The sequence below is a fragment of the Lipotes vexillifer genome, unplaced genomic scaffold (genome assembly GCF_000442215.2).
Source record: "Lipotes vexillifer unplaced genomic scaffold, Lipotes_vexillifer_v1.1 scaffold397, whole genome shotgun sequence".
NCBI classification, from domain to species: domain Eukaryota; kingdom Metazoa; phylum Chordata; class Mammalia; order Artiodactyla; family Lipotidae; genus Lipotes; species Lipotes vexillifer.
The window spans coordinates 2919358-2940424 of record NW_006772681.1 but is presented as its reverse complement, the minus strand read 5'-3'; the positions used below and the strand labels follow the sequence as shown (position 1 = coordinate 2940424).

Genomic DNA, 21067 nt, shown 5'->3' with positions numbered 1-21067 from the left:
CGAACCCGCGTCTCCTGCATCGGCAGGCGGACTCTCAAGCACTGCGCCACCAGGGAAGCCCCATGGTTCATTTTTGGGGCAAGCTTATTTCTGAGAAGTTCAGAGAGACCTGTCAGTGAGATCCTTTCCTCCCCTCCATGTGCCACCTGGCCCAGGTCTCACCTGGAGCAGTGGCCAACTCAGCTGCCTGGGAGTCACTGGGTGACTTGTTAAAAGTACAGATTTGGGCTTCCCTGGTGGCGCAGTGGTTGAGAGTCCGCCTGCCGATGCAGGGGATGCGGGTTCGTGCCCCAGGTCCGGGAAGATCCCACGTGCCGCGTGCCCCAGGTCCGGGAAGATCCCACGTGCCGCGGAGCTGCTGGGCCCTTGAGCCATGGCCGCTGAGCCTGCGCCTCCGGAGCCTATGCTGTACAACAGGAGAGGCCACAACAGTGAGAGGCCCGTGTACCGCAAAAAAAAAACAAACCAGATTTATTGGACCCAGCTTTACAGCATTCCAATTCAGTGGCTCTAAATTTAGAATCTGTAGTTTTTGTACACGCGCCCCCCCCAATATAAAAGTGACATATGATTGCGGTAAAATCCATGCAAAAGAATACTAAGGGGAAAAGCCTCCCTCCCACTGGTAGCCCCACCTCCCTTGCAGATATACCTATTTTTAACAAACTCTTTTATAAAACGTTCCAGATATTTTCTGTGTGTATCCAAACTGCACATTTCTTTTATGTATAATAGAAAATATCTTTTTATACAGTTGGTATCATATGCAGCTTGCTTTTTTCATTAAAGATACCTTGGCCGTCATTTCATGTCAGCATAGATATGTGGCTCTACCTCATTTTGACAGTGGCCATTATTTCATTGTATGGGTGTACTGGACTTTAAACATTTTCCTACAGAAAATTATGATTCACCGATTTTTTCACTCTTACCAAGTGCTAAAGCAAAGTAAACCTTCCTGAAGATTAATTTGCTCTTGTGTATGAATAAATTCATGCGATAAGTTCCTGGAGGCGGGATTTGCTTGGGAAAAGGGTATGCATATTTAAATTTCTGATAGATGATACCAAATCACCCTTCAAAGAGCTTGTCCCAGTTTGTAATCTCCCACCAACTGGTTATGCACACCAGTTTCTTTACAATCTTATCAGTATTATCAAATTTTAAATTATTGCTAATCTGATAGGTAAAAAGTATTGTAGTGACTTTAGTCTTTTATTTTAAAAATTCTGGAATATTTTAAATATATAGAAAAGTACACAGGATTATATATAGCAAACGTATGCATCTAACCCCCACCTACACTTAAAAAATGTTAACATTTTGCCATATTTCCTTCAGATTTTTTAAGGGAAACAAAACACTAGGATGAGGTACAAACCCCCTGAATTGCTTTTCCTTTCTTTCCCTTTATGCTTTCCCAAATACATGCATATATGTTGAGAAATAATGTATAGTATTTAAAAAAAATTTTCACTGGAGTATAGTTGATTTACAATGTTGTCTTAGTTTCTGCTTTACAGAAAAGTGACTCAGTTATGCGTATACATATATCCACTCTTTTTTAGATTCTTTCCCCATATAGACCATTAGAGAGTATTGAGTAGAGTTCCCTGTGCTATACAGTAGGTCCTTATTAGTTATCTGTTTTATACAAAGTAGTATGTATATGTCAGTCCCAGTCTCCCAATTTATTCCTCCGCTCCATATAGTATTTTCGAGTGTTATTAACATTTATATTGGTAAATGATAGAGTATTTTATGTGTTTTAAAAATATGTATAAATAGTATCATATTATACTTACTCTTTTGGAACTTGCTGCTTTTTGTTTAGCATTATGTTCGTCTTCATCCCGGTTGAAACCTGTAGGTGGATCTCGTTGATTCTTCAGCTGGTATATTGTGGGGTTTTGGGCAGCCCATCCCCCCTTGTAGGTGTAACTTTTTTTTTTTTAAACAATAGTTAAGTATGCCAGAGTTTCTTTAACCCCTTCCTACTCAGGGTCAATGAGGTTTGTAGTTCTTTACTTTTGTAGATGATGCTTCAGGGACTGCCTGTGTACACATCCCATGTGCGTGATCATTTCTTTTGAGTATTTACCTAGAAGAGGAATTGCTAGATGGAAGGGTTTTAGTTTATGTACCAGAATGTACTTGAAAATGGTGGTTCTGACTTCAACATTCCTGACAGCTCTGTGATTTGTCTATATCCCCACCAGCTTTTGGTATTATCTGACATAAGTTTGCCCAATGTTAGGAATTTGAAGTGATTATCTCCTTGTTTTTCTCAAGGAGAAGAAGTTTGTTTTGTACTTTTTAGATGAGAGTCATAATTGTTACAAACCTCCCCTGTTTCTGCTGGGCTCCCACCGCAGCGCCATTCTCGGACAGCCTGAGAGAGGAAACTGTGATGTGAGGGATTTGGTCTGCTCTGAGGACGGTTCTCTCTGAGCCCCTCTCTCTGTGAATTGGCCTGCCTTGCTGGTTGGCTCTGGTCAGCTGACCTCTGACTTTAGTGTGCACCCTCCCCTCCTCCTTCCCTTTTCAGTGCTGTGGTGGAAGGAAGGAAGGAGCAGTGGTCGGGGAGCCTGAAGGTCTGAGTTTGAGACCCAGCTCCGCCACTCAAAGTTCTGTGGTATTGATGAAATCCCTCATCTTTTAGTATGTAACATGGAGGTTAAACTACTTGCCCCCCCCAAAATGCTGGGAAGGTCTTTATGTTAGGCATTTAAAATTATTTTGAAATGTGCACACGTGTTCAAAGCAGCACTGTTCTTAAGAGCCCTAAATTGGAAACAGCTCAAGTGTTTATTCACAGTAAATAAATGTGTGAAGAATAAATCGAGTAAATAAATTGTGGTGTCTTGATACAGTGGAATACTATACAGCAGTGAGTGCATGAGCTACAGCTATACCCACCAACATCTCACAAATATAACGTTGAGCCAACGAAGCTAACATAAACTCATATATATGATACAGTAGCTATGTATATAAAGTTCAAAAACAGATTAAAATGAATCTGTTATGTTTGAGGTCAGTACAGTGGTTATCCTTGGGGGTAGGTGGATGAATGACTGAAAGTGGGGCAGGAAGGAGACTCCTGGGGTGCTGGGGTTCAGTTTCCTTATTCGAATGGTGATTATAACAGATAATCATGGTATTTGTCCTAGGAGGCACCTTGCCCTGAGTACAGGGTGGGTGTTCCCGCACAAGAGGGTGTGCGGGACCTCTTGTTTGGTTTTGGAATTCCTGATTAACTATACTTGAGGGTCTTGATTTGTGTTGAGTAATATGAGCAGGCTTGGAGTCAGCACACCTGAATTTGAATCTAGCCTCCACTGCTTGCTTCCTCTCTGACCTTGGGCAAAGAACTGTGAGCTTCAGTTTCTCCATCTGTGAAATGGGGATACCTACCTACCTCAGAACTTTGTTACATTAAATGACCTAATGTAAAATGCTTAGCACAATGTCTGGCCTACAGTAAACTCTTAATAAATACTAGGTCTTTATCTTAGTGAAAACATTAACCCAGGCAGTCAGAGAGCTGAGTTCTAAATTCATCTGACCTCTGATAAGCTGCAAAACCGATAGACAAGGTGTTGCCATGTTGATAAAATGAAGAAACCTGAGTGAGTGATTTTCTATTTTTATGTACTACGTTTGGGTCTCATACCAATATACCAACATGGGATTTCTAAAATTCTCTCTCAATACAGAAGGATCCCTTTTACTCGGGTTTGGAAGTCCCTTGGTGAATTGGGTAAATTTGCCTGACAGATTTTAAAATAACAAGATCTGCTATGGGAATACTCGCCAGGCTGGCAGGGGCGGACAGTTACAAAATGCTTTAGGGGGAACAGAAGGGTATTTTAAATCCCTGTGTTTTAACTTGTTACCCCCCTGCTGGTCCTATGTAAAACTGGTCAATTTGGTGGCTTAGTGTACCACACAGGCCTCTCACCCATGTTGGGGTATAGCCTGGTCATTCCTGTACCCTCTCAGATGGAGAGCAGGTTTGTGCAGCCAGGAAGGGACATTTCCCCCCCACCCCTACACTTCCATGTCAGGTGGACACAGACCACACAGACGATTTCACAGCTCTCCCAGGCTTGATTGCTGAGATTGCCAGCAGTTCCCAGGCTGAAGCAAACTAGACCATTCATCTTGCTCTGCTTTAGCTGGGAAATTAAAAACCTGGCCACTCGTCCTGCCTCTGCCACTAACCAGCAGGAGCCTCAGTTCTCACCATCTGTGAACTGGGGTCAGTCGACATGTTCAGCCTTCATCACATCGCTGGATATCAATGAGAGCAAACACAGAGGCATATTCAGCATATTCCATAGGCCGCAGCCCTCCAGAAGGCACCCCCTGTTCTAGGCATTGCCCTCACTTTTTTCACATCAGAGTCTCCTTCCGTTTCCTCATGGCTTTGCTGGGTACTTGATTAATCTGATGACTAAATTTCTTAAGATTTGAAAGAATAAAACCAGCTAAACAGATCATCTGTTCTCTCAGCGCATCTAGATTTCACCTCAGCTTCTAAGAAAGCTCTTATCTTTAGGGGTGGAATTTCAGACAGTGGGGGGAGTTCAAGTGGGGAGATGTTTCAAGGTGAGACTCTGACACCAGGCAGCTTGTGTCCTAGTTCACAGGCAGTGTGAACTTGACACTGTGCTTAAGTGAAAATCAAAATATTACAGAATGTGTGCTGCTTGGGACAGCACGATTACTGTACTGTAATTGGGGACAGTTATTTGGGGACAATTACTGTAAAAAAGTACTCCCTTTATGCCAAGTACTCTGATTATGGGAACTTGGGTTCTAATAGATTTCTCAGATGGAGATTTCTGGGGCTTCTGGTCCAGCATGACCAGAAAACGCTCTGCAGAGATTTAGTTTTTGGTCTATCCCCCCCAGCCATTTTCCTGCTGGTACAGTTAGGCAGGAGAAACAGTTCTGGTCTGAAGTCCACAGACTCTATCTTAGTAGCAATTCTGCTCCTGTTCACTTGTGATCTGAGCTCTTCACAGATCTGATTTCCTCCTTTCCAAAATGATGATGTAGGACTAGGTATGATTGAGGCAGGGCTCTTTCATGTGGGGAGAAAAGCACATAAACAGTTACAGTGAGGACTACTAAGTTCTACGTAAAGAATATGTAAAGAACGTGTGAAGTGTTGTGGGAACACATTCAGATTTTGCCTGAAGAGCAGGGGCTGGGATGTCGAGAGGAGGAGGTGACATTTGAGTTAGGCCTTAAAGTGTGAGGGTAGGTAGGGGGTGAACCAGAAGACAGGGGAATAGGAAACGGATCCCTATGCTGGGAACAAGCAGAACAAAGTTCAGAGGCATTGAGAGGAACAAACTGTCATGGTTGTCTGTCCCTAAGGTACCCCTTCTGACTCTGGCCTTCAGATGTTTCCTCTTTGCTCAGCCAGGCCTTTAGTGACATAAGTTAATTTGGAAGGTCAGTTTAGATTTGCTTTTCCAAATGAGGTTTCATAGAATACCAGAATCCATTTAGTATCTCTTCCAGGGGTGAGCTTAGGCTTCTTTGGTGCTTGTGTTTGATTCTGCATAGGTGAGTTCAGTCCTGAGTAGAGGTTTGCTACAGAAAGAATATTTGAGGATCAAAGGGAGGCTCACCTGTGCTTATTACCTATTGTTACATCCATTTCATTCGTATTCTCACTCTGGGTAAACCTTGGCTTTAGGCTGAAAGGAGCCTTGGAGCACCAGGGTGGACAATTCTTTGTATCTTTTCTTGTGGTTCTAGACTGGCCTTCTCACAGAACCGTGCCCTCTCCCCTTAAAGGGAAGGGAGAAATAGGAGCTTAATTAGGATATAGATTATGGTGCCTTAAAGAGAATACCAAAGAAGCTGGCTTAAGACAGAGGTTTATTTCTGTCTTTGATCAAACTGCAGGCTCTCCACAGTGGCTCTGAGCAGGTGTCCAGTGCCAGCTTCCTCCCGAGTGCCCCACCAGCCCAAGGTGTTGCTCTCTCTGTGTGGACCCAGATCGCTCACTACCTTGCCTGTCTTTCAGCAGCTGTGAAGGGAGAGGCGAGGCATGCCTTTTTCCTTTAAGGGCACAACCCGGAAGTGCCACACATCACTTCTGTTCATATCCCATATGGCAGAACATCTGTACGTGGCCACACCTCACTCGGGAAGCTGGAGAATGTACTTTTTTCCCTTTGGGAGAAGTGGGTATTGGAGACTGCATGGCAGTCTCTGCCATATGAGCCAAGGTAGAAAAAGGCGGGGCTTGAGGGAGGGGTTTATTGGAGGGCCCCTTTGGGCCAGTGTCTGGGTGAGATCCATGGTGGGGGACTAATTGGAGATGAGGCTGGGAATATAGACAAGGTGAGGGACTTCCCTGGTGGTGCAGTGGTTAAGACTCCACCCTCCCAGTGCAGGGGGCCCGGGTTCAATCCCTGGTCAGGGAACTAGATCCCACATGCATGCCACAAGTAAGGAGCCCACATGCTGCAGCTGAGGAGCCCAAGAGCTGCAACTAAGACTCAGTGTAGGGCTTCCCTGGTGGCGCAGTGGTTGAGAGTCCGCCTGCCGATGCACGGGACACGGGTTTGTGCCCTGGTCCGGGAAGATCCCATATGTCGCAGAGCGGCTGGGGCTGTGAGCCATGGCCGCTGAGCCTGCGTGTCCAGAACCTGTGCTCCACAACGGGAGAGGCCACAACAGTGAGAGGCCCATGTACCGAAAAAAAAAAAAAAAAAAAGACTCGGTGCAACCAAATAAATAAATAAATATTAAAAAAAAAAAATAAACACAAAGTGAAATGATGGTGTTAGGCCATGAGACCATTTCCTCTGATAGGTGGTGAAAATCCCTCCAAGAGCGTACCCATGCCTGCTGTGCCCTTGAGTTGCCCTCCCCTTGTACAGGTCAGAACAGACTCTGGTCACTGCTTGTCCCTGGCACGTGGCAGTGCTCTGTGGTGTACAAGCAGTTCTCCCATAGGGGAGGGTGATGTCATTTTTTTCCTCTTCCCTCCTGGAAGCAGCAGTCTGATGTCCTTCTGCTATCATAACATAGTGATCCAAGGGAGAAATAGGGAGCAGGCTATATAGAGGGAGCAAGAAGGGCTCTGGTATTTCTCCTGATGGGCACCTGCAGCCTGAGGAGAGGACGAGTGGCCATCTGGAAAAGCCTCGCCCTCCTCAGGCGACAAGCTGCTCTCTGATCCAGAGACCTGACAGGAAGTTGCTCTTTGTTCAGCCAAGTCTGGGCATTCAGGAAGAAGCTCTGTAGCCAAGTGTCTGTTCTGTGGGTCATGGAACAATTGGTCAAGCTGTTCAGAGAGCGAGCTGACCACAGATGAGTACCACCTTCCAGGGAGAGAGTATCGCAGGCGAGATAACAACAGCTAATTTTGTGCCAGGCACTGTTCCAAGTTCTTTACTTGTATTGTCTTGTGTAATCCTCAAAAAAAAACCCTATGAAGCAGGTACTATTGTGATGACTTTATGGATTAGAAACTGAGGTGATGATGAGGTGGGTTAACTTGAACCAGTATAGACACATCTAGCATGTAGTGGAGCCACAATTTGAATCTAGTTGCAGAACACGTACTCTCACTTTTAGGCTCTGCTGTCTTTTAGGATTCCATGGAAGGATGCCATGGCCCTGGGCCCTGGGCCTTGAAGTGGGGAATAGGAGTGCCTCCCTGTAGGAGACTTCTGTGCACATGGGTAGTCCAAACAAGTGAGTGAGTTCTGCCTGTTGTCACCTTGTCTGCCCCTGTTCCTCAGGGACTCACCTGGGTTAGCTTAGTCCCTGCTGGACAGTTCTCCCTATGAGCTCTGTCACCTACGGCCACATGTGACTTTAGTCTTCAGCCAGAAGCCAGGGTGAGCCTATGAATGCTTTCTCTCTTCCCTCTGTGTTCAGAGAACACAGGTTTCTGTAGAACAATTTCCGAGAATATCTCTTCTTTTTATCCTCAGTGCTTACTCCTCTAATTGAAGCCTCAGGAGTGGATTCTTTAAAGCTTAATATGACCATATTTCTGAGCAGCTGCAGCACTTGGGATGCTTTTAGTTACAAGTAACAGGAAACCCAACTCAATTTGATTCCACAATAAAGGGGATGTGATAGGGAAGTCCGTGGGAGGTGTACTGCTCCAGGCCTGTTGGTTGTCTTATCATCTCACCTCTTAGTGCTGTTTTCAGGTTAAACCCTTGTGGTCAGAGGATGGAAGCCAGTATCATTTAAGACTCCATGCTGCTTCATTCAAATCTAACAAGAAAGTAAGATTTTAATAAACTTTGGACCAGAGTCCCGAGTTCGGGTTGGATTACTCCATTCCTGTCCCTGCCTTATGAACCAGTTGCCCCAGGCTCAGACTGTCTAAGCCTATGACTGTGACAAGGGGCATGGGATTACTCTTGTAAGTTTAAGTGAGTGTGAAGTCAATCCTGTCCAAATCCCTTAGATGCTGCACAGTGAAGGAGGGGTAGAAGAGATGCTGGGAGATATCCACAATTTTGGCTACACCCAGCAAAATCTGCACAGCCAGGGAAAGGGTGGTGGTGGTGTTGAACTGTAGAGCACATCCATGCCCTGTGCTCATTTCCTGTATCAGGGACAGTGCACAGGGCCCACAACATGGCCCAAGTCCTCAGACCCATAGGTCTGAGTTCATCTTTTCTATACACCAATTTATATGATCTTGCAGCTTCTCTGAGTTTCACTTCCTCCTCTGTAAAGTGGTAATCATGTTAAGGTATAGATGTATTTTATGCAAAATTGAAGTCGATCAGCTTGAAGTTGTGTGATATAAAAAGCCTTATGTATAAAATTTGAATTAATACAGATCCTACCAAATTGACAAAATTCATCAACCATATGATTTCAAAGCTGGTAGGCCAATGAAAGTGTGTTCATTATGCCTTTATTTTCTGGAAATATTAGTCATGAATTATGTGAGTTTGAATAATGTAGGGTCTTCAGGAATCTTTTGTATGGAATGAACTTTACCATCCTTTTCTTAACTTCCTGTTGGGTTCCCTAAAGGTTGTGATGCTGTTTTATAAAATGTGAAATGCAAAAAAGATTGTTGTTGGAGAAGCCCAAAGGAACTACCATACTAGGTGATAACTGGGTATGCCCTGGCATTTGGCAATTTATATCCTGCATCTGGACCTTTCTGTCTCAGGGATCCAGAACCTAGGTGGTATCTCTTCAGCCCGTCTGCTAGTGATTGGGTTAATGCTGTTAACATTTCAGTAAGCTAATGGAGAGAGTTACTTTAGTTTGAAGGTCATTAAAACCTGAGTTTACAAATCAAAAACTGGATTGGGCAGTTGTTTCTATATGTGTGTGGGTGAAGGTACATCAAATCCCATCAAACATTTGCTCAAATCCTTCCAGTGAAGTTACTCATGGTAAAGGCCAATTTCCTTGTAAAGCATAAAGTTTCATTTCTTCTGTTCCAATTTATATTTTATTTCCTTTTCTTGTCTTATTGTACTAGATAGGATGTCTAGTACCATGTTGAAAAGAAGTGTTGAGAGGGTACATCCTTGCCTTGTTCCTGATCTTAAGAGAAAGCATCCAGTTCTCACCATTAAATATGAAGTTAGTTGTAGGTTTTCTGTAGGTGTCCTTTATGAAGTTGAAGTTTTCCTCTGTTCCTAAGCTTTCTGAGAATTTTTATCATGAGTGAGTGTTGGATTTTGTCAAATGCTTTTTTTTTTTTTTTTTTTGCATCAATTGATACTATACATAGAAAATCCTAAAGATGCCGCCAGAAAACTACTAGGACTAATCAATGAATTTTGAAAGGTTTCAGGATACAAAATTAATGCACAGAAATCTCTTGCATTCCTATACACTAACAATGAAAAATCAGAAAGAAAAATTAAGGAAACAGTCCCATTTACCATTGCAACAAAAAGAATAAAAATACCTAGGAATAAACCTACCTAAGGAGGCAAAAGACTTGTACTTGGAAAACTATAAAACACTGATGAAAGAAATCAAAGATCATATAAACAGATGGAGAAATATACCATGTTCTTGGATTGGAGGAATCAATGTTGTGAAAACGACTATACTACCCAAAGCAATCTACTGATTTAATGCAGTCCCTGTCAAACTACCAACGAATGGCATTCTTCACAGAATTAGAACAAAATTTACAATTTGTATGGAAACACAAAAGCCCCCAAATAACCAAAGCAATCTTGAGAAAGAAAAATGGAGCTGGAGGACTCAGGCTTCCCAACTTCAAACTATACTACAAAGCTACAGTAATCAAGACAGTATGGCACTGGCACAAAAACAGAAATATAGATCAATGGTACAGGATAGAAAGCCCAGAGATAAACCCGTGCACATATGGTCACCTAATTTATGACAAAGGAGGCAAGAACATACAATGGAGAAAAGACAGCCTCTTCAATAAGTGGTGCTGGGAAAACTGTATAGCTACATGTAAAAGAATGAAATTAGAACACGCCCTAATACCATACACAAAAATAAACTCAAAATGGATTAAAGACCTAAATGTAAAGCTGGACACTATAAAACTCTTAGAGGAAAACATAGGAAAAACACTCTTTGACATAAACCACAGCAAGATCTTTTTTGACCCACCTCCTAGAGTAATGAAAAAAAACAAAGAAAACAAGTGGGACCTAGTGAAACTTAAAAGCTTTTGCACAGCAAAGGAAACCATAAACAAGACAAAAGACAACCCTCAGAATGGAAGAAAATATTTGCAAACAGAGCAACGGACAAAGGATTAATCTCCAAAATATACAAACAGCTCATAGAGCTCAATATCCAAAAACAAACAACCCAATTAAAAAATGGACAGAAGACCTAAATAGACATTTCACCAAAGATGACATACAGATGGCCAAGAGCCACATGGAAAGATGCTCAGCATAACTAATTATTAGAGAGATGCAAATCAAAACTACAGTGAGGTATCACCTCACACCATTCAGAATGGCCATCATCAAAAAGTCTACAAACAATAAATGCTGGAGAAGGTGTGGAGAAAAGGGAACCCTTTTGCACTGTTGGTGGGAATGTAAATTGATACAGCCACTATGGAGAACAGTATGGAGCTTCCTTACAAAACTAAAAATAGAACTATCATATGACCCAGCAGTCCCACTACTGGGCATATACCCTACATCAATTGATATATTATTTTTCTTTTTTAGCCTGTTGATATGATAGATTACATTAATTGATTATCAGATGTTGAACCTGCCTTCCTTGTATACCTGGAATGAATCCCAGTTGGCTGTGATATGTAATTCTTTTTATACATTGTTGGATTCAGCTTGCTAATATTTTTGCATTTGTATTCATTAGAGATAATGGTCTGTAGTTTTCCTTTCTGTAATGTCTTTATCTGATTTTGGTATTAGAGTAATGCTGGCCGTGTAGAATGAGTTAGGAAGTGTTTCCTGTGCCTGTTTCTTGAACAGTGAAGGCCTTCCTGTCCTTAGAATCTTTGCATTTGCTGTCCCTGGCCTGGAAGACTCTTCTCCCAGATTTCTGCATGTTTTGTTCTCTCACTCCTTTCAGGACTTTGCTCAGATGTCCTTTTCTCAGCGAGGCATTCTCTGACCACAGACTGTTAAAATTGCAAATCTCCCCTTCCCTCATCCCTACTGTCCCCCTTCCCTGCTTTATTTTTTCCATAGCACTAATCACCTTCTAAAATACTATATGACTTACTTGCTTTCTGCTCCCACCCACTAGAATGTAGTTCTGTGAGGGCAAGTGTTTTTGTCTTTTTTTGTTCATTGCCTTATCCCTCCCTCCTCCCTAGAATGGTGTTTGGAACATGTTGGATGCTCAGATATTTGTTAAATAAACGAATTTAAACCATGACTGATAATGTGGTTGTAGCCAAGTGAATGTGCAGAAATGAGTTGTTCTGTTTCTATTCCTGAGGAAGACTGTTTCCGGGATCAGAGGAAAAGTAAATATTGTTGATAGCTTTTATGAATGAAATTTAGGAGGCATTTAACCATGTTTTGTTTATCAACTGCATGAATTTGGCTTAGTCACCTTATTTTGGTGGGCTCTGGTTTCGTAATCTTAGAGTACTTTTGTAAATTAGACTAAGGTCTTTTCTAGAGTTCTTGTTTGTTGAACTTTGTTTCCCAGTTGCAGAGTATTTTAACAAGAAGGGAGCTTAGAGACCCTTAAGTCCTATGTTCTTTAGCCAGTAGATTAACTTCTACCTGTAGAGCCAGGCTTGCCAGCTGGGGGATGCAGCCCATCGTCCTCTCGTACAGTTCCTGGATGCCTGTTTGGGAGGGGGACCTCGGAGCTAGTGCTGACTTCGTGCTGGAGAGCCAGATGAACCTGTTTTTAAATGTCTGTATGATCTCAAGCAGGTGTCATCACCTCACCAAGCTTCAATTTCCTCATCTGTGAAACTGGAATGATATACACAGGTGGTTGTTAGGGTTAAATGAGATGTTTGTGATATTTGCACACAGGTGCTCAGTTAAAGTCAGTTGAACCTGACTGCTTATCCTACCCCACACTTGCTTTGTGATCCATCTTGATTCTACATCAGAATCACTTGGAGAGTGTTTTTAAAAACCCTGATGCCCTTGAAAACGTTACGCTAAGTAAAAGAAGCCAGGCACAAAAGGTCACTTATTGTATATATATGAAATGTCCAGAATGGATAAATTCATAGAGACAGATGCAGATTGGTGGTTGCCAAGGGTTGAGGGGTTGGGGAGAATCTGCTTAATGGTAAGTGGTTTTACTTCGGAGTGATGGGAATGTTTTGGAACTGGGGTAGAGCTGGTTGCACAGTATTGTGAATGTACTACATGCCACTGGATTGCTTTCTTTTTCCCTCCCTCCCTTCCTTCCTACCTACCTACAGGTTTATTGAAGCTTATTTGTTGTTCAGTGGACTGCACATATTTAAATTGTATAATTTGATGAGATTTGGCATATATATATACCCAACCATTACCATAATAAAATGGTAAACATATCCATTACCTCCTACAATTTCTTTATGCCCCTTTTTAATTCCTCCTTTCTACTCCTCCCCACTCTCTCATCCCCAGGTAGTCTCTATTCTGCTTTCTATTATATAGATTAGTTTTCATTTTCTAGAATTTTATATAAATGGAATCATGCAGTATGCATTAGATTTTATATGGCTCCTTTTACTCAGCATACTTATTTTGAGGTTCACTTACGTTGCTGCCTATTATTAATAGTTTATACTTTTATTGTCGGAGGTATTCCATTGTATGGATACACCACAAATTATTTGTCCATTCACCTGGTGATGGACATTTGGGCAATTTTCATTTTGGGAGATTACAACTAAAGCTGCTGTGGGCGTTCATATACAAGTCTCTGTGTGGACATAAGTTATTCTTTCTCTTGAGTAAATATCTAGGAGTGGAATGGCTAGGTCACAGGGTATATGTATGCTTAAACATATCTTAACACCTAAAAAGTAAGGCATGGTCAATTTGAAATGCTACAGATATGTTTGATAAGATAGAAGAAACAACTGGATTTTTGCAATGGTTAGGTTTATGCCCCTTTTTAATTCCTCCTTTCTACTCCTCCCCACTCTCTCATCCCCAGGTAGTCTCTATTCTGCTTTCTATTATATAGATTAGTTTTCATTTTCTAGAATTTTATATAAATGGAATCATGCAGTATGCATTAGATTTTATATGGCTCCTTTTACTCAGCATACTTATTTTGAGGTTCACTTACGTTGCTGCCTATTATTAATAGTTTATACTTTTATTGTCGGAGGTATTCCATTGTATGGATACACCACAAATTATTTGTCCATTCACCTGGTGATGGACATTTGGGCAATTTTCATTTTGGGAGATTACAACTAAAGCTGCTGTGGGCGTTCATATACAAGTCTCTGTGTGGACATAAGTTATTCTTTCTCTTGAGTAAATATCTAGGAGTGGAATGGCTAGGTCACAGGGTATATGTATGCTTAAACATATCTTAACACCTAAAAAGTAAGGCATGGTCAATTTGAAATGCTACAGATATGTTTGATAAGATAGAAGAAACAACTGGATTTTTGCAATGGTTAGGTTTTTTTTTTTTTTTTTTTTGCGGTACGTGGGCCTCTCACTGCTGTGGCCTTTCCCGCTGCGGAGCACAGGCTCCAGACGCGCAGGCCCAGCTGCCATGGCTCACGGGCCCAGTTGCTCTGCGGCATGTGGGATCCTCCCAGACCGGGACACGAACCCGCGTCCCCTGCATCAGCAGGCGGACTGCCAACCACTGCGCCACCAGGGAAGCCCGGTTAGGCTATTATTAACTTGAAAACTACAGTCTCAGTTGAGTGGTAGGTGGGAAGCTTTTTAGAGGGGAATTAGGAAAACTGAATTGAGAAGTTTGGCAGGGAGTATTGATAACTTAAGAAGTTTTGCTGTGAAAAGTAGCAGAGAATGAAGTTGTGGTTTTTGGAAGGTGTGACTTATTCCTTTTGAAGTGGATAATTTTATATTATATGAATTGTACTTCAGTTATTAAAAGAAGAAGAAGAAGAATCAAGCAAACAAAATCCTGATGTTCAGGTTGCACCTCAATCAGAATCTTTGTGGGTGGGAACCGGGCATTCACTTTCTAAAAATCTCCCTTGGTGATTGCAATATGTAGCCAGTGTTCAGGAGTAGTGATCTAAATAGGGTTGGCACATTTTTTCTGTAAAGGACCAGACAATAAATATTTCAGCTTTGAAGGCCATAAGGTCTCTGTCTTTACTCCTCAAATCTGCCGTTGAAGTGTGGCAGCAGCCATGGTCAACATGTAACAAATGAGCATAGTGTATTTTCAGTAAAACTTATTTATAATAACAGGCAGTGGGCCAGAGTTTGCCAGCCTCTGGTCTAAAGGCTTGATGATAGAGAAGGGGCTGCAGAGCTCTGAGGAGGATGCAAGGTGACCTCCCAGGCAGAACCAGACCTGGAACTCTGTTCTACTGACCATTTTAGTTCTTCACATTGTGCATATGCTTACTTACTTAAGCATAAACATCCCGGCACTGAAAACAAAATGTTAGAATGCCAGTACTTACACTTGTATTTAATTCTAGCTGCAAAAGACAAGGAGAAGAATAAAGAGAAGAAATTCAAAGAGTTTGTGAGGCTGAAGCCAAAGAAGAAAAAGAAAAAGAAAAAGAAAACCAAACCTGGTAAATTTTCCCCTGGGGCGTTTCACTTGGATTTCCTTACTGTAGGTAGGGAGGGGTTGCTTCTCCCCAGTCTTGGCCTCTCGAGAGAGGAAGGCCAGCAGGCCTTTAATGGAGCTTGTGGGCTCAGCTCACCCCACGTGCTACAAGGCCACATTGGCATTTGGAAAGCCCTCCCTCTTGCTGTGTTGGCTGGTGTGCTCTGTCACGATGGAAGTGCCATTGTAGGAGAGGATATGCAGGTGAATGACTGTATTTGTCTGCACACACATCTCTGAACCCTTTCAAGAAAGGATTCATTTCTTGAAAAGCGTGTGTCTAGCCCCAACAAAAATGCTGATTTTTAAGAAAATCAGTGTTCCAGTCTTGGGAGCTAAAGGGATTCCACATTTTATTCTCAAAGTATCTTCTGGCTTAGAAGAGCAATCTTATCAGCAAAAGGGGAGAAGGGTGATGGTGAGGAAGAAGCTTTTTGTTTTGAGGTTTTTGGAGGTAGCTAGAAGTATTAATCCCTAAATCTGTTCTAGCTGAATTGCTTCTGAGCATTTGAGCTCTCTGAACAGCAGAGCTGTTGGTTGGATGGGGTTGATTCTGGAATGCCCTAGTGATGTCTGAGGGTGCTAATTTCTTCCTGATCTTGTTCTTCCAGAATGCCCCTGCAGTGAGGAGATCAGTGATGCCTCCCAGGAACCTTCTCCACCCAAGGCATTTGCTGTCACAAGGTGTGGGTCCTCACACAAGCCCGGGGTCCATATGAGCCCACAGCTCCATGGCTCAGAATCTGGAAACCACAAAGGGAAAGTGAAAATGTCCGGTAAGGAGGCTCTGCTGGCTTGATCATTTGTACAGCACGGCAGTCTGAGAAGGCTGGATTTATGTTGATATTGTAATCTACTCTCAGGACTTCTGCAAGTAGTCTGTTAGGTCTTTTAAACAAGAAGTACATCAAATAAATAGGCCTTTAGCTGTACCTTCTCAGAACTTCCCTTCTCTCCAACTTTGGTTCTTAGTAGAATGTCTCTTAGGTACCTCTAAGCCAGTGTGTCTATAACCAAATCCATTATCCCCCAACTCCTTGCACACCTGCCCCTCCTGTTCCTCCATTTCTTGTTGGTGGCCTCTGCATCTAACCTGGTTGCTTAGGGAAATCTGAGTCAACCTTGAAGTTTTCCCTTCTTTAGCAACTTATAGGGTGATTGTGAGTTTAAAAGTAGTTAATAAGTGTGGGCTTCCCTGGTGGCGCAGTGCTTGGGAGTCCGCCTGCCGATGCAGGGGACGCGGGTTCGTGCCCCGTTTCGGGAGGATCCCACATGCCGTGGAGCGGCTGGGCCCGTGAGCCATGGCCGCTGAGCCTGCGCGTCCGGAGCCTGTGCTCCGCAAATGGGAGAGGCCACAACAGTGAGAGGCCCGCATAACGCAAGAAAAAAAAAAAAAAAAAAAAAGTAGTTAATAAGTGTATGGAAAGTACTTAGTACAGTGTCTGGTATAGAATAAGTGATCAGTAAAGGTTAGCTGTAATAACCACAAATCAGGTACCAAGATCTAGTGATTCTGGTTCTGATTATCCCTGGAATCTGCCCCTTCCTCATTCCCCACTGTTTACAGAGTTTTAAAGGTGGCTGTGGATACAGACTGGGCTGTAAGCCAGGTCACGGCTGGGTGGGGTGAGGTCAGGGAACACGTTTGAGTCGTTAGGGATGATGATCTGTGTGGCTCATGTGGAGTTGCAGTTTCTCTGCCAGTGAGCTCTGTGACCTTGAGCAGCCATTGACTGTGGGCTTCACTGTTAGGAAAATGAGGAAATGGAGTTCAGTTCACTGCCGGGCAGCACATATCATTCGGGCTGTTAGTAGATGACAGGCCTGAGGAACAGATTGGAGTTCGTGTTTCCCAGCTCTGTGAAAGTTCACAGAGGAGAAGGTCTGTAAGGTCATTTCTACTCTTGACAATCTAGGGTTTTTTAAAAATCTTATAACTATAATTTTAAAAAGTGACTGTTGGGCTTCCCTGGTGGCGCAGTGCTTGAGAGTCCGCCTGCCGATGCAGGAGATGCGGGTTCGTGCCCCGTTTCGGGAAGATCCCACATGTCGCGGAGCGGCTGGGCCCGTGAGCCATGGCCACTGAGCCTGCACGTCCGGAGCCTGTGCTCCGCAAATGGGAGAGGCCACAACAGTGAGAGGCCCGCATAACGCAAGGAAAAAAAAAAAAAAAAAAAAAAAAAAGTGACTGTTGTTTTCCCTTTCTTCTCAGAAGAAGATAATCTGAGTGACTCCTCCTCCGAGAGCTTTCTTTGGAGCGATGAGGAGTATGGCCAAGACGTTGATGTGACCACTAACCCAGATGAGGAACTTGATGGGGAGGACCGTTACGATTTTGAAGTGGTCCGCTGCATCTGTGAGGTTCAGGAGGAAAATGACTTCATGATTCAGGTAGGTGGAGCTTCCAGGAGACACAGGTATAGAGGAGCACAAACTGGTCCTTGGAGGGAATTTTGAGGGAATACAGTCTGAGGCCAGCAAAAATAATGTCATGTCAGAAGCCCCAGGTAGGCAGTACTGTCAGCAGCAGATTGAGCTTTGTTTACTGGCTCAGCTTCCTCTGCATCTCAGGCTGGTATAAATAGCCTATGAATAGAATAAGAGAGGCCTTGAGGGATCACTGAGTCTAAACCTCTTATGCTCTGCTTGGGCCAGCTGGATCCACAAATGGGAAGGGCCTTGCCTGTGGTCACACAGTGAGGAGTTGAACAGTAGGGGCCCAAATCTCTGGAGGGGCAGTTTGATCTTCCTATGCATCCATATCTTCTCTCTCAGGTGAATTTTCTTTATGGCCGAAAGAGATGGAGGCCAGTTTTATAAATTGTCTGTTTCTTATTCTTCATTTTCTTGGCATTTGTATTTGTCGTCTCCATTTCTGGGATGTGCCTGTTGGGGGGCCTCCCTGCCTGCTTGGGGAGACCATCACTGGCCAGCACCTGCTTGCCTCTGGCCCTTCTCTTGCTCTTAATCACAGTTCTGGTGGAGGTGGCTGCTGCCTGGCTGACTCCAGGGAACCTCAGTTTTTTAAGTAAGTCATGTTTATGTTGGTTAGAATTCTTCTGGGAGTTTCTTTTTTTTTTTTTTTTTAATAGCCTTCATGGCAACCTCTGAGAATTCAAGGTACATGAATGGTCTCAAATAGCTCCTCATATTTATGACCTTTAGTATGCATTAGGTCAGTGGTTTTCAAATCACTTTTTCAGCATCACAAACCCTTTCCCTAATGGACTCTTTTCATAGAACCCGCAAATGTGTAACAGATAAAAGCAGTAGTTTGGGAAGCTCAAAATGAATAATTTTCACTTTTAAGTTCAAAAATGTGAATGGCTGGCCTCTTCCCACGAGCTCTAATATGCAGGTGGGGTTGTGAGCGGTGGTTGCCAACCTGGAGCATTTCAGTGGCTCAGTTGTTTTCCTTTTTTTGTGAGACAAGCCTAATGAACATGGCCGTTGTATGGGGACTTTTCCTAAACAGCATGCTGTGTAGTCACTTTGGTTAATCAGAGATGGGAAGAAAAGCTTTGTTCTGAGGACAGCGTAATAATAAGTTAGCCTAGCAGTAAAGAGTTATGTGTACTGGTGGGCTCTGCTGTCTTAACATATAAGCTTGGAGTGTGCATTTTTTGTTTTGTTTTGTCTTCTAAAATAGTCTCATTTTATAAAACACACCCATGTGTAGAATCTCTGAAGTTCAGTGGAATATAATTCAAAAACTTATGTAACATGAAAACCATTTGTTTGGTTTTTTTTCCCCTCCAGTAGAATTTTTTTTTAAGTTTGGCTTTAAAAGTATGTTGAAGGGCTTCCCTGGTGGTGCAGTGGTTAAGAATCTGCCTGCCAATGCAAGGGACACAGGTTCGAGCCCTGCTCCAGGAAGATCCCACATGCGTGGAACAGCTAAACCCGTGAGCCACAACTCCTGAGCCTGCGCTCTAGAGCCCGCGAGCCAAAACTACTGAAGCCTGTGTGCCACAGCTACTGAAGCCCATGTGCCTAGAGCCCATGCTCCTCAACAAGAGAAGCCACCACAATGAGAAGGCTGTGCACTGCAATGAAGAGTAGCCCTGCTCGCTGCAACTAGAGAAAGCCCACGCACAGCAACAAAGACCCAATGTGGCCAAAAATAAAAATAAATAAATAAATAAATAAAATAAAAGTATGTTGAAGATGGTTAGTTTGCATCCTGTCTCTCTGGGCGTGTGCTCAGTTCTGGGCCTTGGAAGCCTGATTTGGTCCTCATTTGTCCTTAGAAGTCATTAGTGGGTGAGTAATGAAGGCCTCTCTTGGCAAGGCTCTTCCAGCTAATCAGTATAAGAGATGCAGTTCTGATCCACCACGGTACTTTCTCCATTGACTGTTCTGTAAGTGGCAAGGATCATGGGGTGTTTGCGGGGGTAGAGCTTGAAGTGCCATTTTGTGCTCTGAGGAAACTAAGTTTAAAAAAATTGAGACCACACCATTGTTACATGGCAGAGTCAGGAACTGAATTCCATCACCTGCTTCCCAGGCTCCACATGACCTTCCCCGCAGCTCAGCTCAGCACTGTGGCTTCCTGTCTGGCATTGTGGTGGTGACGAGCTCACTTCAGAACACCTTGGGTTTTGTTGTAGAAGACTTCTTTGCTGTCCACTTGTCCAGCTGGCTTTGTGTTATAGAGGGACAGTTTCTGACTGTACCTGTCATTGTGAGCAGGGTACCTTTTTCCACTCAGTAACCTTAGGAAAAGGCATAAATTTAGAGGGAGCTAACTGGAACAATACAGTTTAAAGTTTTAAAATGTATTCGTCTAGTTTTAAATATGTTCCTCATTTAGGAAAGTTCAAATCATTTTTTCTTAAAATAAATTTTAAACTTACATTGATAATTTGCACAACCCTAGAAAACATTTAGAATTTGTTCTCTAGAAGATTACTTTAGAGAAATAGTTTTCTTTGATCATTTTCGTTATTTGGTAGCAGTATTGCTCATGTATATTATTATTTGATTTTATTTACCAGTGCTAATTTAAATCACTGGAAGGTTAAAATCCTACTTAGTAAACATGAATGTTTGAGAAATCTGGGTACCGCATAAAAAAATGAGCATCAGGAAACCCATTTAATATTTAAATTATTTTAATTGCTCTAAGGCAGGTTTTGGCAAACTTTTTCTTAAAGGACCAGAAAATAAATATTTTAGGCTTTGGGCCATGTGATCTCTGTCACAACTACTCAACTCTGCCCCAAGCAGTCAGAGGCAATACAAAAAAGTGAATGACCATGGTTATGTTCATATTATACTTTATTTACCAAAATAGGACTCAAGCTGAATTTGGCCTGTGGGCTGTAGTTTGCTGACCTTTGCCCTAGAGCAACAAATATGTAACATTAGGTGCTGGACCCCAGTGAAAATTGTGTAGCAGCTTTAATAAGAAGCCCATTTTAGAAACTTTATTTGCTTCCCCTGGAGGTAGCCCTTGTCATCTTCTTGCGTATCACTCCAGAAACATTCAGTGGCTAAACAAGCGATATCAAATATATTCTCTCCATTTTTTTCTTTCTTTTTGTGATAAAATATACATAGCATAAAATTTACCATCTTAACCGTTTTTAAATATATGTGGCTTTAAGTGAACTGGCATTAAGTACATTTACATTGCTGTACAACCATCTTTTTTTTTAACACGTTATTTTAATACATAGTGTTTTCAGTATCTTTTTTTCATTTAATAATATATGTTGAAGACCATTCCATTTTCAGATCTAAAAAAGCTTCCCCATTCTTTTTTTTTTTTTTCCAGTACGCGGGCCTCTCACTGTTGTGGCCTCTCCCGTTGCGGAGC

General features: G+C 42.6%; 1 protein-coding gene across 1 annotated transcript in view; it reads left to right on the top strand.

Moving 5' to 3' along the window:
• PHF20 (PHD finger protein 20) overlaps positions 1-21067 on the top strand; it is a 138312-nt gene that overhangs the window by 96242 nt on the left and 21003 nt on the right. The window contains exons 12-14 of the mRNA XM_007447754.1: positions 15113-15211; positions 15858-16022; positions 17459-17637. Of these exons, the coding sequence (XP_007447816.1) occupies positions 15113-15211; positions 15858-16022; positions 17459-17637 (443 nt within the window). The remainder of the gene's footprint in view (positions 1-15112; positions 15212-15857; positions 16023-17458; positions 17638-21067) is intronic.